Below are 16165 nucleotides of genomic sequence, written 5' to 3'. Positions count from 1 at the left end.
CTAACTTATTCTCTTCATTATAACATCTGTTGCTATCCATTTTAGAAGTTATTAAGATACCAGATGTCTTTTCATATATGTTGCAGAGTCATTTTGAAAACAAAGACCTACATCTAAATTATCCTAGAAAGCCAGTTATTATCCCTTAGAAATTAGGAGCATTAATGAAATTTGGTAGTACCTTAAAATGTTTATATAATTAGTGGGCCTAGGTTGGACACTGTTATTAATTCTCCTTTTCTCTTTATATTTTTCTGTTTTATAGCAGCATTCAGTAGGAATTTAATGCAAGCTGCATGTGTAATTTTAAATTGTCTGGAAGTCTCATTAAAATATCAAAAAGGAGTAAGTAAAATCAATTTGAATTTATCCAATTATCCCATTGTTTACAAAGTGTTATCACAAGATTGTAAAATTTGATTCTAGGATAAAGTTTGCCCTTAGTTGGAACCGAGGCTAGAATTCTATTGTTTGGGACAACTGACCAGGCTAAAAAAAGCCAGCCGGATTTAGTGTAGTGAGGAGCCACAGATCATTGTTTAAAAGTATGGACTTAAGCCAGATACTTGATTCAAATCCCAGCCCTGTTACTTTCTATGATTGTGATTACCAAATGGCTTAATATCTGTGCCTCATTTATCTTATTTATAGAGTGAGTATAATGATACTGTTTACTTCTAGAGGCTGTGAGGAGGATTAAAGAAATGTGTGTGTGTGTGTGTGTGTGTGTGTGTGTGTGTGTATAGAGAGAGAACACACATTTAGAACAGTGAGTGCCATAGTGAAAATGTTTAATAATAGACTATTAACAAAATTAATGAAATGATTAATGTTAATTTTAATTATATATATATATTAGGCATATATATATGCATAATAGGCAAAATGTTCCCTTGTGAGTTTGACCGACTGGGAGTTCGATTGCTCACTATGATGTGCACTGACCACCAGGGGGTGGCATGGAATGAAGGGAGGCCCCAGCCGGCAGCCACTAGGGACCCTACCCATGCTTGAATTTCATGCACTGGGCCTCTAGTGATAAAATAAATGCCTTCTATGGTGATCTAAGATAAAAAAAATATTAAAGTGAAAGTATTAAAAGCATCAGAGGAAAACATAGGTATATAGTTTTATAATACTACTAGTAGCCCAGTGCACGAAATTCATGCACGGGGAGGGGGTTCCCTCAGCCCAGCCTGCACCCTCTACAATTGGGGACCCCTCGGGGGATGTCCGACTGCTAGTTCAAGCCCGATTAGGATCCCGCTGGCTCCTAATCGCTTGCCTGCCTGCCTGCCTGATCGCCCCTAACTGCCTCTGCCTGCCTGCCTGCCTGATTGCCCCAACCCCTCTGCCTGCCTGCCTGCCTGATCGCCCCTAACCTCTCTGCTTGCCTGCCTGATTGCCCCTAACTGCCCTCCCCTGCCGGCCTGATCTCGCCCCTAACAGCTCTCCCCTGCCAGCCTGATCACCCCTAACTGCCCTCCCCTGCAGGCCTGATCTCGCCCCCAACTTGCCCTCCCCTGCTGGCCTGATCTCACCCCCAACGGCCCTCCCCTGCCAGCCTGATCGCCCCTAACTGTCTCTGCCTCAGCCCCTCACCTCCCTGGCTTTGTCCGGAAGGAAGTCGGACATCCGGAAGATGGCTGGTCGACCCGGTCTAATTAGCATATTACCCTTTTAGTAGTATAGATAGATTATATAGGATAGGATTGCTTAAATGGGGGGAGGGAGTCTTTTTCAGCAGGAGGAGATGCTCTTGGCAGACAAAAATACACAATCCCTTTATCTGAACTGATAGCCAGCCATATGCACTATACTGCCAAACCAGTCATTAAGAAATTGAACTGCTTTCTTACACCTTACACCAAACAGCTGTTGCCCTTAAAACCCCTCCTCAGCCCCCACCTTAGGTTCTGCCTTCCCAGTTCACCCATATTAGGTTCTGATTGGTTGGTTTCTATGCCAGTCAGCGGCTAAAGCTCCGCCTTCTAGGTAGCCATTGGCTCCTCGCACTTCACCCAAATTTGGTTCTGATTGGTTGGTTCCTATGCCAGTCAGCATCTCCGGGCCTATCTCTGGGTCTGATTAGAGAGGTGGGGCTGATCAGCAGCCGCCTCAGGCTGCTGGTGTGCGGGCTGAACTGCTGACCTCTCGGAGAGAGAGAGAGGCATGGCTGCTGGCGAGGCCCAGGGAGAAAGAGAGAGGCAAGGACTGATCAGCAGCTGCCACAGAGGCTGCGGATCTGACCCTACTTCTCTCTCTGGGCCTTGCCAGCAGCCGCGGCAGCTGCTGATCAGCCCCGCCTCTCTCTCTCCCCAAGAGGTCAGCAGTTCAGCCTGCTTGCCAGTCCCCACCCACCCACCCAAGCCTGCTGTGCGTGCAGCCTGGCGTTTGGTTGTCTCTTCAGTCGTTTTGGATGTTACAGACCCTGGCTTTTTTTATATATAGATGGGGAAGGTTCCACTCTAAGAATGATTTAAAAATTTATCAAGCAGCCTGGCCAGTTTGCTTCAGTGGTTGAGTGTTGACCCATAAACCAAGGGGTCACCAGTTCTATTCCCAGTCTGGGCACATAACCTGCGTTGTGGGCAGATCCCCAGTAGGGGATGTACAGGAGGCAGTCCATCAATGTTTCTCTCTCATCGATGTTTCTATCTATCCCTCTTTCTTCCTTTCTAAAAATCAATAAAAACATATTATAAAAATTTATCAAACACGATTTTACTACATAATAGTCGAGATACTATAGCAAAAGATACCATGAATTAAGTCAAAAGACAAACAATAACCTGAGGGAAAATATATACAGCACATAAAATAAAAGGTTATTTTCTTAGTATGCAAGAGCATTCATAAATCATAAGGAAAACATAACGCTATGGAAAAGGGCAAATAACAGGAAGATATTTAATGGTTAAGAAATATTTGAGAAGATTCTCAGCATCACTGAAAAGTTAAGTACTGCAAACAAAAATTTTTTTTTATTTATCAAATTGGCAAAGATTAAAATGCCACTCAGTGTTGGGAAGATGAGACATTCTTAAGCATTATTGATGGGAGGTGTAAATTTATAGATCTTTTTGGAGAGATATTTGGCAATAATGGTCAATTTTAAAAGCCCTGGCTGGTGTGGCTTGGTTGGTTGGACCATCATCCCATATGCAGAGGTTGTGAGTTTGATCCACAGTAGGGGCGTGTATATGAGGCAGCCCACCGATGTTTCTCTAACTAAGTGGTTCTCAACCTTCCTAATGCCGCGACCCTTTAATACAGTTCCTCATGTTGTGGTGACCCCCAATTTCATTGTTACAAATTGAACATAATTAAAGCATAGTGATTAATCACAAAAACAGTATGTAATTATATATGTGTTTTCCAGTGGTCTTAGGCGACCCCTGTGAAAGGGTCGTTCGACACCCAAAGGTGTCGCGACCCACAGGTTGAGAACCACTGCTCTAACACATCATTGTTACTCTCCCTTCCCCTGGGCGGATTGAAGAAAAAAAAAAGCACAAACCCTTTGAACCTCCAGTTTCACTTCTAGGAACTTATCCTACAAATTCATCAAAGAAGTTGACCTCATAAATATAAATTAGTTCACTCTCTGAAATAAATATCTGTCAATGGGGATTTAGTAAATAATATATCTCTACAATGAAATAGTATATAGAAGATCCTTAAGGTATCTAGGATATAGTAAGTTAAAAAAGTAAGTTGCATAACTGTAATATGAAATGTGTGTTTAAAAAAGTATATATGCTTACTAGAGGCCTGGTGCAAAAAATTCGTGCATGGGGAGTGGGGGTGTCCCTCAGCCCGCCTGCACCCTCTCCAATCTGGGATCCCCTCACAATTTGGGACTGCTGGCTTCTAACTACTCGCCTGCCTGCCTCATTGCACCCAACCACTTCTGCCTGCCAGCCTGATTGACGCCTAACCCTAACCCCAACTGCCTTCCCCTGCCAACCCTATCGCCCCCAACTGACCTCCCTTGCCAGCCTGATCGCCCCCAACTGCCCTCCCCTGCCAGCCTGGTTGCTCCCAACTGCCCTCCCCTGCCAGCCATCTTGTGATGACGTCGCACGAGGGTGCAACGCCACCTAGGCTTTTATTATATAGGTTATATACATTGCATATTATGTATTCATTGGTAGGATACATAAGAAACCATTAGCCCTAGCTGGTTTGGCTCAGTGGATAAAGCGTCAGCTCATGGACTGAAAGGTCCTGGGTTCGGTTCTGGTCAAGGTCACATACCTTGGTTGCAGGCTCGATCCCTGGCCCTGGTCAGGGCGTGTGTGTGGGAGGCAACCAAATGATGTGTCTCTCTCACATTGATGTTTCTCTCTCTGTCTCTCCCCCTTCCCTTATTCTCTCTAAAAATCAATGGAAAAATACCCTCGAGTGAGGATTAATAATTAAAAAAAAGAAACCATTAGCATTGGCTATGTTGCTACTTTCATAGTTTTATTAAAAAGGTATAAAAAGATTTGAACTTCTTCTAAGCTGGTGTTAGTTATCAATTACAGCATAATAAAATACTCTAAACTTAGCAACTTAAAACAACAAATGTTTAATCTCATAGTTTCTGAGGGACATGTACTTGGAAATGGCCTACCTGAGCGGTTCTGTCTTAGGGTCTTACGAGATTGTAATCAAGCTGTCACCTGGCATGTAGTTATCTCAAGATGAGTAGGTAGGAAGAATCTGCTTCCATGCTCATTCATGTGGTTGTTGGCAGGCCTCAGTTTCTCTTTGGCTGTTGACCAGAGAGTTTAATTCCTCACCACATGGACTTCTCTGTGGGGCGCATCACTATTTGGCAGGTTTGTTCTTCCTGATTAAGTGATCCAAGAGAAAGAGCCAACACCCACGGCTAGGCAAACGTTTGGAAGTGATAGACCATTCATTACTCTTGCTATATGGCATTGGTCACACAGACCAATTCTGATACTTTGTGGGAGGGTGTGAATACCAGGAGGAAGGATCGTTGGAGGCCATTTTGGAGACTAGTTATCACAGTGGATCTATGACAGTATATATCTATCTTTTGAAACAATTTGTGATTATGGAGAAGTAAATTAATTGGGCAACATTTAGATGGGATCTGTGCTTAAAAATTAGTTATCTCCTTACCAATCCCTGTAAATATTTGCTTTTCTTTTTCAGGTCCAGCACAGAATCAAATGCAGATTCCATCTGGGTATGGAGTGTATCCTCAAAACTATAGTGCTCCCTCAGGACATTGCTTTCAAGGACCTGGGAAAATGACCTCATTGCCGTTGGATGACCAGTGTGGTGATTACTACTCTGGTCTCTATACAGTACCCACACAAAATGTGACTCCTAAAACTACAAACCAACAACCAGGAGCACAGCAGATTTATGGCAGAGCTCCTCCTGCCCCTCACAATGTGGGGTCCACTCCAGAATATTTCCAAGGTGCCGCATCATCAGCATCTCATTTGTATACGAGTGCCTCCCAGCCATACTCCTCTCTTGTGAATCATTATAGTGGTCCAGCTATGTACTCTGCCAACTCTTCTGCTGTTTCTCAGGGATTTCCCTCTACTTGTGGTCACTATGCTGTGTCAACTGTTTCTAATGCTGTGTATCCTAGTGTTTCATATCCCTCTCTGCCTGCTGGTGAGCCATATGGGCAACAAATGTTTACCTCACAGAATGCTTCAACTGTCAGACCAGTCAGAGATAATTCATTTTCTAGTCAAAATACCGCTCTCAGCCATCCATCACCACTTCCACCTCCACCATCACAACAGTACCACCAGCAGCAGAGTCTTTCAGGATATAGTACTCCCTCATGGTCAGTTTCAGGCCCTCCGTCAACTCAAGACAATCTCGTCCGAAACCACACTGGTTCCCTGACTCCAGCCAACAACAACCCAACAAACACCGGTAGGTTGAATGAAAAGTTCACCAAAGCATGGCTGAAAACCAGTGCGTTTCCAACCAGGTTTTTATTTGCATGAAAGTTAGAGATGATATTGCCTAATGGAAAAATTGGAAATTAGCTCACTCAATTAATTAATTTGCTTTATTTCTTGTAGTATTTTGCATCACCTTCCTGGGCCCTTTCCCTTCACCCAACCATCTGCCTCATGTTCCTTGACATGATTGGGATCTCAGTCAATATTTCTGGATTTGTTTTATGCTTCTGCAGTAATTGTCTTCAATGTGAGTTAGATATAGGGCAAATGGAAGGGTCCATTTGGGGATATGCTTTGTTAGTCACTATACACACACACACACACACACACACACACAATAGTTCAACTTGGGACAGTTACTATGCCAGCCAGAGCCCAACTCACTTTAGAAAAGATAATGGGCTGCAATACACAATACTAGTTTCTCTTTGTTGGTGCCTACTGGTGACTTTCACAGAAGATGTATTTCCTACACATTAAAGCTGATGTATATTTTTATTTACAAATTGGTAAGTTAGGATATAGGATGGGGAACAAGAGAAGAGATGCATGAACAATACCCTTTAGTTAGCCATTCTGACATTCCTAAACCAAGATGTAGTTCAATTTATTAGTTTAAAAATTATAAATGTAAGTATGTAGTCTTTTTAGTATGGGGTTTTCTATAGGCTATCCTCATTTTAATCCTATTTGTGAACTTGAACTTCACAAAACATGCTCTTGAACTGAATGAAAACATATAGGAAGAATGGGAATTGGTAAAGCTGTATTTTTTGAATGATGTCCTTAGATTGTACATCAAAATCTGGATAGCCATATGTCAGGGCTATTGTAGGAAAATATGTTTTTATCGATATTTTAGAGAGAGAGGAAAGGTGAAGGTAGAGAAAGAGAAATATCAGTAAGAGAAGAACATCGTTGATCGGCTACCTCCTGCCCATACCCCTACTAGGGATCAAGCCCGCAACCCAGGCATGTGCCCTGACCAGGAATCAACTGGCAAATTCTTGGTTCCTGGGTCAACGCTCAACAGCTGAGCCACATTGGCCAAGCTAGAAAAGTAGCCCTTCCTGGGCAATTAGGGCACATTTTTAAATATAAAACCAGACCTATAGAATATTAGACCTGAATTGTACACTTGAGATCATCTTTTCTTTCAGTGCTATGTCATTTAGAAACACTTTTTAGCTTTTCAAGCAACTAATAGTGGTTTAAACAAAGAAGGTATTTTTCTCACTAAGCAGTCTAGGGGAATTCAGTATATCCAAATCTCCTCAGTATCTCTTCTCTCTTCCCACTCCACCATTCTTAGCGTGTTTGTTTGTAGACGAACAAGATAGCATCTGTACCTGTAGACATCAAGTCAGAGTTAAAAGCATTGACTGATTCTTGCATAAGTCAACTTAAAGCATTGTCACAGTTCTCAAAACTGGCTGTGCACCAGAATCACTTGCACAGATTGTGATCTTCACCCCCAGCTTACTGAACTAGACCAGAATCTCCTGGATAATCTTGGGAATCTGTATCTCTGGCTTGATCTCAAGGGATGCCTAGTAACAAATCCAAATTCTACTGTAGTCCTTCACTTTTGTTTTATACCTGAGGAAAGCTATCCAAGTTGGGATGCTTGTGGTCATTAATGTTAGAAACAAGCTTGTCCTGGAGCTCAGTTTCTTCTAATTCTCAGTCTGCCCTTCTCAGAACCAGTGCTTTCTGTCCCCTAGAAATTCTGTTTTCTTTACTCTTTCAGTAGTCCTTTTACAGATCAGCTTTTACAGATCCCTCTGACTTAAGGATTTTGTGACTTTCATAACAAAAAATGAAATACAGGTAATTCCTTCCTTTTTTAAAAAAATACATTTTTTATTGATTTCAGAGAGGAAGGAAGAGGGAGAGATAGAAACACCCACGATGAGAGAGAATCATGGACCAACTACCTCTTGCAAGTCCTGCCCTGGGGATCAAGCCCACAACCTGGGCATGTGCCCTTGACCAGAATTGAACCTGGGGCCTTTCAGTTCGTAGGCCGATGCTCTATCCACTGAGCCAAATCAGCTTGGGTGTTAATTCCTGTCTTATTTCTGAGATGGTACCCTGGATGGAATCAATTTATACTGACATGTAGGATCAGGGAAATATGGGACCACTTGGCTGATGAACAGAATACCTAATTGGAAAGAGCTTTATCATTGAAAAAAAATATTGAATAAAGAGTAGGAATTTACAAAATTACCTTCTATTTAACAACTGTATGAATTGGTTCTTTAGGCAGAGAGATGGGATATATTTTCGCTCTTTTAATCCCAGTACTATACTGTGAAAGCCATAATAAATATAATTTTAGGAGTTAATTTGTGTAGCCCTGTTTTGTGCTCAATGGTTAGAGCATCAGCCCTCAGACTGAAGGGTCTTGGGTCCAGTTCCAGTCAAGAGCACATACCTTGGTTGCAGACTGGATCCCCGACCCTGCACATTGATGCTTCTCTCTGTGTGTCTCTCTCCCTTCCTCGCTCTAAAAAAAAAAAAAAAAATGGAAATAATTTCCTCAGGTAGGATTAGCAAAAAAAGAGGAATTTGTGTTAAGTGTGTGTGTTTTTTTGCCCTGGCTGGTGTTGCTCAGTGGTGAGAGTGCTATCCTGTGCATTTGGTGCTTCAGTTCAATTCCAGATCAGGGCACATACCCAGGTTGAAGGTTGGATCCTCAGTCGGGACACATGGGTGAGGCAACAGTGGGTGTCTCTCTTTGTTTCTCTCCCTCTCTGCCTTCCCCCTTCCCCACGCTCTCTCTGGAATCAATGGAAAAAATGTCCTTGGGTGAGGATTTTTTTAAAAGTGTTTTTGTTTCTTTGCTTTTTTAACTTTTAGATTGTTAAATTACTTTTTTAAAAAAATATATTTTATTGATTTTTTACAGAGAGGAAGGGAGAGGGATAGAGATTTAGAAACATCAATGAGAGAGACACATCGATCAGCTGCCTCCTGCACACCTCCTACTGGGGATGTGCCCACAACCAAGGTACATGCCCTTGACTGGAATCGAACCTGGGACCTTTCAGTCCGCAGGCCGACGCTCTATCCACTGAGCCAAACCGGTTAGGGCTGTTAAATTACTTTTAAATAGTTCAGGGGTTGACAAATATGTCAAGTTAATATGACCATTTCAAAACAAATAAAGAGGTCACTTTAAATCTATTTTAAGATTAAATATTACAGAAGTTCCCAAACTTTCTCAGGTGATGTATCTCAGTATTTTTTCCATAGTATCCCAAGTAACTTTAGTGGTAATAGTTCATAAGGTATTTGACAGATGGCACTGTGTTTCTATTAAAAACTTAAAAATTCCCTTCAAACTCTTGAGTTTAAATACAAAGTTTGGGAACCATGGAAATACTGATTTTAATTTTCTAGAAAGACAGGCGACTTAATTGTTTTGGAACTCTTAAATTATTATCAGATTAAAATTAGAATCTTAGGTATTAAACATAGTTTTGTGTCAAATTCAACTTTTGAGTAATTGACAAAATGATTCCATTTTTAAGTTACTTGATGATACTAGTTTCATTTATAAGCATAGTAAAACTTCTTAAGCAATTTGTAAAGGATTGGAGATCCAAAAGCATAAGTCTGAGTTAAGTGATTATAAAAAATAAGCCGTTACTTTTTTAGGCAGTTGACGAATTCATATTCAAAAACATGGAATAAAAAGACCTTTAAATGTTATTTCATTTGCCTCTTTATTTTAGAAAATCATGTTAGTATAATTTAGCACTAAAGCTTCAGATTATTTTATTAAAATGTATCCCAAGTATGTATGTTTTGGATGCTATGTTTGGTTATTAACTTAGAATGAAATTTTGGCTAGTTAGGCCATTAAAATTTTTTTAAGCTGTCGCTATAATTCAGATTATCAAAGTTCAGAAGCTCTTTTTTAGCTTTAGGTGAAGTTAGCTGAGTGTGTGACTTTGATATATAAAGGTACCTTTTTTTGACAGCAAGATGAATACTGAAACTCTGTAGATTAAAGTCATTTTCTTAAATATTTTTATTCTTTGTTTTAAAATTGTATTTATTTTTTTCAATTACTGTTGGTATTCAGTGTTATATTAATTTCAGGTGTGCAGCATACCAGTAGTGGTTAGACATTTATATAATTTACGAAGTGATCGCTACCCCCCCACTCTAACCTCCCCCGCCCCAAAAGACTAGTATTCACCTGGTACCATACATTGTTATTACAATATTATTGACTATATTCCCTATGCTGAACTTTACATCCTCATGACTGTTTTTGTAACTATCAATTTGTGCTTCTTAATCCCTTTTAAGTTTTTCAACCAGCCCCCAAACCCCACCCATCTGGCAACCATCAGTTTGTTCTCTGTATCTAAGTCTGTTTTGTTTTTTCTCGTTTGTTTTGTTCTTTAGATTCCACATATAAGTGAAAACACATGGTATTTGTCTTTCTCTGTTTTACTTATTTTACTTAGCATATTAACCTCTAGGTCCACCTATGTTGTCACAAATGATAAGATTTCTTTCTTTTTTATGGCTTAATATTCCAATGTATATATGCACCACATTTTCTTTATTTAATCTTCTGTTGATGGGCACTTAGATTGCTTCCATATCTTGGTTATTGTAAATAGTGCTGCAGTGAACATAGGACTGCATATATCTTTTCAAATTAGTGTTTTGGATTTCTTCAGATAAATGCCCAGAAGTGGAATTTGTGGGTCATAAGGTAATTCTATTTTTAATTTTGTGAGCAACCTTTATACTGTTTACCATAGTGGCTGCACCAATATGCAATCCCACCAACAATGCACAAGGGTTCCTTTTCTACATAACCTTCCCCAATAATTACTGTTTGTTGATGAGTGATGATAGCCATTCTGACAGGTGTGAGTTGATACCTCATAGTGGTTTTGATTTGCATTCTTCTGATGATTAGTGACATTGAGCATCTTTTCATATGTCTATTGGCCATCTCAGTGTCCTCTTTGGAGAAGTGTGTATTCAGGTCTTCTGTCCATTTTTTTTTCTTTTGTTTTTTTAATCCTCACGAGAAGATTTTTTTTTCCCATTGATTTTTAGGAAGTGGAAGTGAGGGACTAGGGGGAAAGAGAGAAACTTTGATGTGAGAAGGACACGTCAATTGTTTGCCTCCTGCACACACTCCAACAGGGGCTGGGGATTGAACCTGCAACTTAGGCTGCAACCCAGGCATGTGCCTTTGGCCAGGATTTGAACCCATGAGCCAGGGTATCTTCTGCCCATTTTTTAATTGCGTTGTTTATTTTTGGGTGGTAAGTTGTATGATTTCCTTATAAATTTTGTATATTAACTGCTTATTGGATTTATCATTGGCGAATCTCTTCTCCCAATTGGTAAGTTGTCTTTGTGTTTGTTGATGATTTCCTTTGCTGTGCAAATACTTTTTAGTTTGATGCAGTCCCATTTGTTTATTTTTTATTTTGTTTCCCTTGCCTGAAGAGAGATATCAGAAAAAAATCTATTATTAAGATGCGGTGTCAGAGAGTTTACTGCCTATGTTTTCTTCGAGGAGTTCTATGGTTTTGGGTCTTACATTTAAGTCTTCAATCTATTTCTGAGATTTTTCTTGTATGTGGTATAAGGAAGTGGTCTTTCCTTTTTTCATGTATCAGTCTAGTTTTTCCAATACCATTTATTGAATAGACTATCTTTATTCCATTGTATATTCTTGCCTTTTTTGTTATAGATTAATTGACCATAAGGCTTAGGTTTATTTCTGGACTCTCTGTTTTGCTCCATTTCCATTCTGATTACTATAGCTTTGTAGTATAGTTAGAATTCAGTTGGCGTGATACCTCCAACTTTGTTCTTTCTCAAGAGTGCTGTGGCTATTTGGGGGTCATTTGTGGTTCCATATAAATTTTAGAATTATTTGTTCTATTTCTGTGAAAAATGCCATTGGTATTTTGATAGGGATTGCATTACGTCTGTAGATTGTTTTGGGTAGTATGGACATTTTAGTGATGTTAATTCTTTCTTTCCATGAGCATGGTATATGAAAAAGCACACCATTTTTAAAATCAGCAAGATAAATCTTGTTGCCAAGACCTAGAATTTTGTCAGAAAAATTATTCTTATTAAAATTATTTTTACTAAGTCTTGCTTAACTAGGATCACATATTGACAGCATATTACAAAATAATACTGTGATTAATTACAATTTTATAAAACAAGAACCAGTTAAAAGCCACTTATAAAATAATAATAAGCATTTACATATTCATTGTATAAAAATCTACAGCATACATGACACTAACGTAATCACTGCTAAGGTAATATCATATGTATTATCTTAGAGTGGTGATATCCCTAAGGAAAAGCAAAATAAATACCTGTAGGAGATGATTATCTAGACAAAGAAACCCAAGTTAGAAATAAATTAGAAAACATTAGAAGTATAAATAGTACAGTAAAGAGATTATTTTCATCTTTGGAAACTTGGGAAGTTGCAGAGTTGCAACCTGGGAGTACAATTTCGCTCCTTACACTCTTCAGTTTTTCCAAAGCTACTCTTGAACCTTATCATCTTTCTTCAACTTTGTACCTCCCAATTGTAAATTTTTCTACATTTACTCCTTCTCTAAGCTCAGAATATGAGATGATGATCTATGTGAACACTTCCTTCAGATCTTGGCTTTTTTGTTTATCTGGTCTCGTGTGTCAATTTTCTAGGTTCTGCTGGGCTGTACCATTACAAAGGTGAGAGGAGTTGATGGAAGAAAAACTTAAGCTTGGTCCTGTGTGGTCCAGCAGCCATCAGTTTTAAGCAAGGTGGTGACGCTGTCAGATTTATATTTCAAAACTTTCTTCTATGAGCAGTGTGATGGATAGACTGGAGTAGGAAGAACTTGGAGAGAAGAATAAAGCTAGGGTGAAATTACTAAAATTATCTAGGTGAAGGATGATGAATTGGGCTGATACTCCTTTACTAGTAAATATAAGGCAGATGACAGGTGATTTTAAGGATTTGTTGATATAGTTTATAAAGGAAATGGAAGAATAAAAGATGTCTTTTAAATTTTCTAGCTTACACAACTTGAATAGATGGTAGTGTATTAGCTAAGAATTTAATTTCCCTAGATTCAAAAGAACATTATGCGAAGCAGCTATAAGAACTAACTAGGGAACTACCTTAATTACCCTTCTCCCCCAAATTAATTATTCTTAAATTACAGTTGTCTCTAAATATCCCATATAGTGTAGCAGATCATTTTTCGTAATGCCAGTTTTATAAACTATCTTTTGCAGTCAAATTCTATTTTGAAAGGGCAATTTATTTGGGGGGGTGGGGGGGGGCCTGGCATGCATTTATGGTCCTTGATGTTTGTAGAACTTTTCACCATTCACTTGGCAAATATTTGAAAGCCAACTATATGACAGGCATTGTTTTAATGCTAGCTGGGAGATAAAATAGTGAGTAAAGACACTTGATCCTTATGCTCATGAAGTTTGCAAATCTGTGTGGGGAAGCAAACATTCAAATAAATACAAATGAATGTAAATTGCTATTATTATTGATTGTGAAACGAGATATTGTGGTGCTTAGCAAGTGTACTTAAGTATATGTGGGCTACTAGTCATGAAGCTTAAGGAAATTTCCCATGATATTTGACACTTGAGCAGCAGCCTGAAGGGTGAAGTCTCCATGTATAAAATAAATTACATGTAGAATAAATGTTGAAATGCAAAGACAACACTTTAAAATATAATAAACTACCTCTGGAACCTTGGAGTGGGGGAGGATTTCTTAAGGACAACAGACAATGCTAGCCATAAAGAATAAGCATGGTCGATGTGACTAATTTCTAAGAACTATTTTAGTTACTTTATTAAAAAATTAACTTTTCCATTATGAAAATAATAAAGATTATGTAAACATGTTCTTCGAAAATACAGATTAGCAAATGCAAAAGAATAAAAGTCATCTATTATATCACTACCCTGAGAAAAATTGTTAGCATTTTGATAGTTTTTAATAGTTCTGTTAATGTGCATATTATTTTTTACATAATTATGATTTATACAGAATACATACATTTATATTTTCTGTATTTTAAAAATATTTAAAAAAATTAATAATGAATTCATAATAATGGCAGAAAAGTTGAAAATTGGAGAAAAATTATAAAGAAAGAAAAAGTTTACCCAGAATCTACTTACCCAGAATTAAGCACAATTATTATTAAGGTTATTTTCTCATAGCTTTTTTTTGGTATTTATTGCCATTTTATTATTCATATTTTTGCTCTTTTTTTCTTTTTCTTACAGAAGACCCTTTAACATTTCATATAATACTCTGTTAGTTTTTTCTTGTCTGGGAAGCTCTTTATCTGTCCTTCAATTCTAAATGATAGCTTTGCTGGGTAAAGTAATCTTGATTGTAGGTCTTTGAATATTTCTTGCCACTCCTTTCTACCCTGCAAAGTTTCTGTTGAGAAAGCAGCTGATAGTCTTAATTGGAGCTCCCTTGTAAGTAATTAATTGTTTTTCTCTTGCTGCTTTTAAGATTCTCTCTTCATCTTTAACCTTTTGCATTTTAATTATGATGTGCCTTGGTGTGGACCTCTTTGATTTTATTCTATTTGGTACTCTCTGCACTTCCTGGACTTGTATGCCTTTTTCCTTCCCCAAATTAGGGAAGTTTTTTTTTTTTTTTTTTAAATAACCACGTTGATTTCAGAGAGGAAGAGAGAGGGAGAAAGATAGAAATATCAATGATGAGAGAGAATCATTGATTGGCTGCCTCCTGCACACCCCCTACTAGGGATTGAGCCTGCACCCAGGCATGTGCCCTCGACCTGAATCGAACCTGGGACCCTTCAGTCCACAGGCCGATGCTATACCCATTGAGCCAAACTGGCTAGGGCTGTCATTTTTTTAAATTAGAGGCCCAGTGCACAAAATTCATGGGTAGGATCCCCACGCCTGGCCAGCAATCAGGGCTGATCCAGGCCTTCTGGCTGCCAGCCGGGGCCTTCCTTTGTTCTGTGCTGCCCCTTGGTGGTCAGTGCATGTCATAGCAAGCAATTGAACTCTGGGTCTCCCGGTCGAACTCCCGAGTGGACAATTTGCATATTAGGCTTTTATAGATATTTTTAATAGGTTTTCAGTTGCTTGTTTTCTGCTTCTGACATGCCCATAATGCAAATGTTGGTACTCTTGAAGTTGTCCTAGAGCAGTGATGGCGAACCTTTTGAGCTCAGCATGTCAGCATTTTTAAAAACCCTAACTTAACTTTTGTGCTGTATCACATATAGAAATTTTTTGATATTTGCAACCATAGTAAAACAAAGACTTATATTTTTGATATTTATTTTATATATTTAAATGCCATTTAACAAAGAAAAATCAACCAAAAAAATGAGTTTGCTTGTCAGAGGTTCGCCATCACTGTCCTAGAGGCTCCTTACACTCTTCTCACTTTTATTTTATTCCTTTTTTTTTCTTTTTGCTATTCTGATTGGGTGTTTTTTGCTTCCTTATATTACAAACCGCTCATTTGATTCTTGGCTTCATTTTTGCTACTGTTGATTCCCTGTAAATTATTCTTCATTTCAGTTAGTTCATTCTTCATTTCTGACTGGACTTTTCTTAATATACTAGAGGCCCGATGTATGAATTTGTGCACCGGTGGCGTCCGGCCAGTCCGCCCCAATTGGACCAGGCAGGCCAGGGGGAGGGACCTCAGATGGCCAGCCGGGGAGAGGGGCTAGCCTGGGGGAGGGGCTGTGGGCAGTTGAACTCACGGCTGAACCCGGTTGAGAGGACAATTTGCATGCTAGCTTTTTATTATATAGGATTATTAATTATTTCAGAGAGGCAGGGAGAGGGGGAGAGAGATAGAAACATTAATGATGAGAGAGAATCATTGATAAGCTGCCTTCTGCATGTCCCCCACTGGGGATTGAGCCTGCAACCTGGGTATGTGCCCTGACCAGAAATTGAACCATGATCTCTTGGTTCATAGATTGACACTCAACCACTGAGCCATACCAGCTGGGCTGACTGGTCTTTTTTTATGCTGTTGAGATTTTCACTAAATTCATTGAGCATCCTTAGAGCCAATGTTTTGAACTCTGCATTTAGTTGATTGCTTGTCTCCATTTGTTTAGTTCTTTTTGTAAAAAATATATTTTATTGATTTTTTTACAGAGAGGAAG

General features: G+C 39.0%; 1 protein-coding gene across 4 annotated transcripts in view; it reads left to right on the top strand.

Annotated features, from left to right (window-relative positions):
- Positions 1–264: 264 nt before the first annotated feature.
- SEC24B (SEC24 homolog B, COPII coat complex component) overlaps positions 265–16165 on the top strand; it is a 72104-nt gene continuing 56203 nt past the window's right edge. For all 4 annotated transcript variants that reach the window (XM_014544730.1, XM_014544729.1, XM_014544728.1 and 1 more), the window contains exons 1-2: positions 265–345; positions 5173–5919. In XM_014544730.1, coding sequence (XP_014400216.1) covers positions 297–345; positions 5173–5919 — 796 coding nt within the window. In that variant the 5' untranslated portion in view covers positions 265–296. The remainder of the gene's footprint in view (positions 346–5172; positions 5920–16165) is intronic.

This window comes from Myotis brandtii, unplaced genomic scaffold (assembly GCF_000412655.1).
Source record: "Myotis brandtii unplaced genomic scaffold, ASM41265v1 scaffold38, whole genome shotgun sequence".
NCBI lineage: Eukaryota > Metazoa > Chordata > Mammalia > Chiroptera > Vespertilionidae > Myotis > Myotis brandtii.
This window is presented reverse-complemented; position numbering and strand designations above follow the sequence as displayed.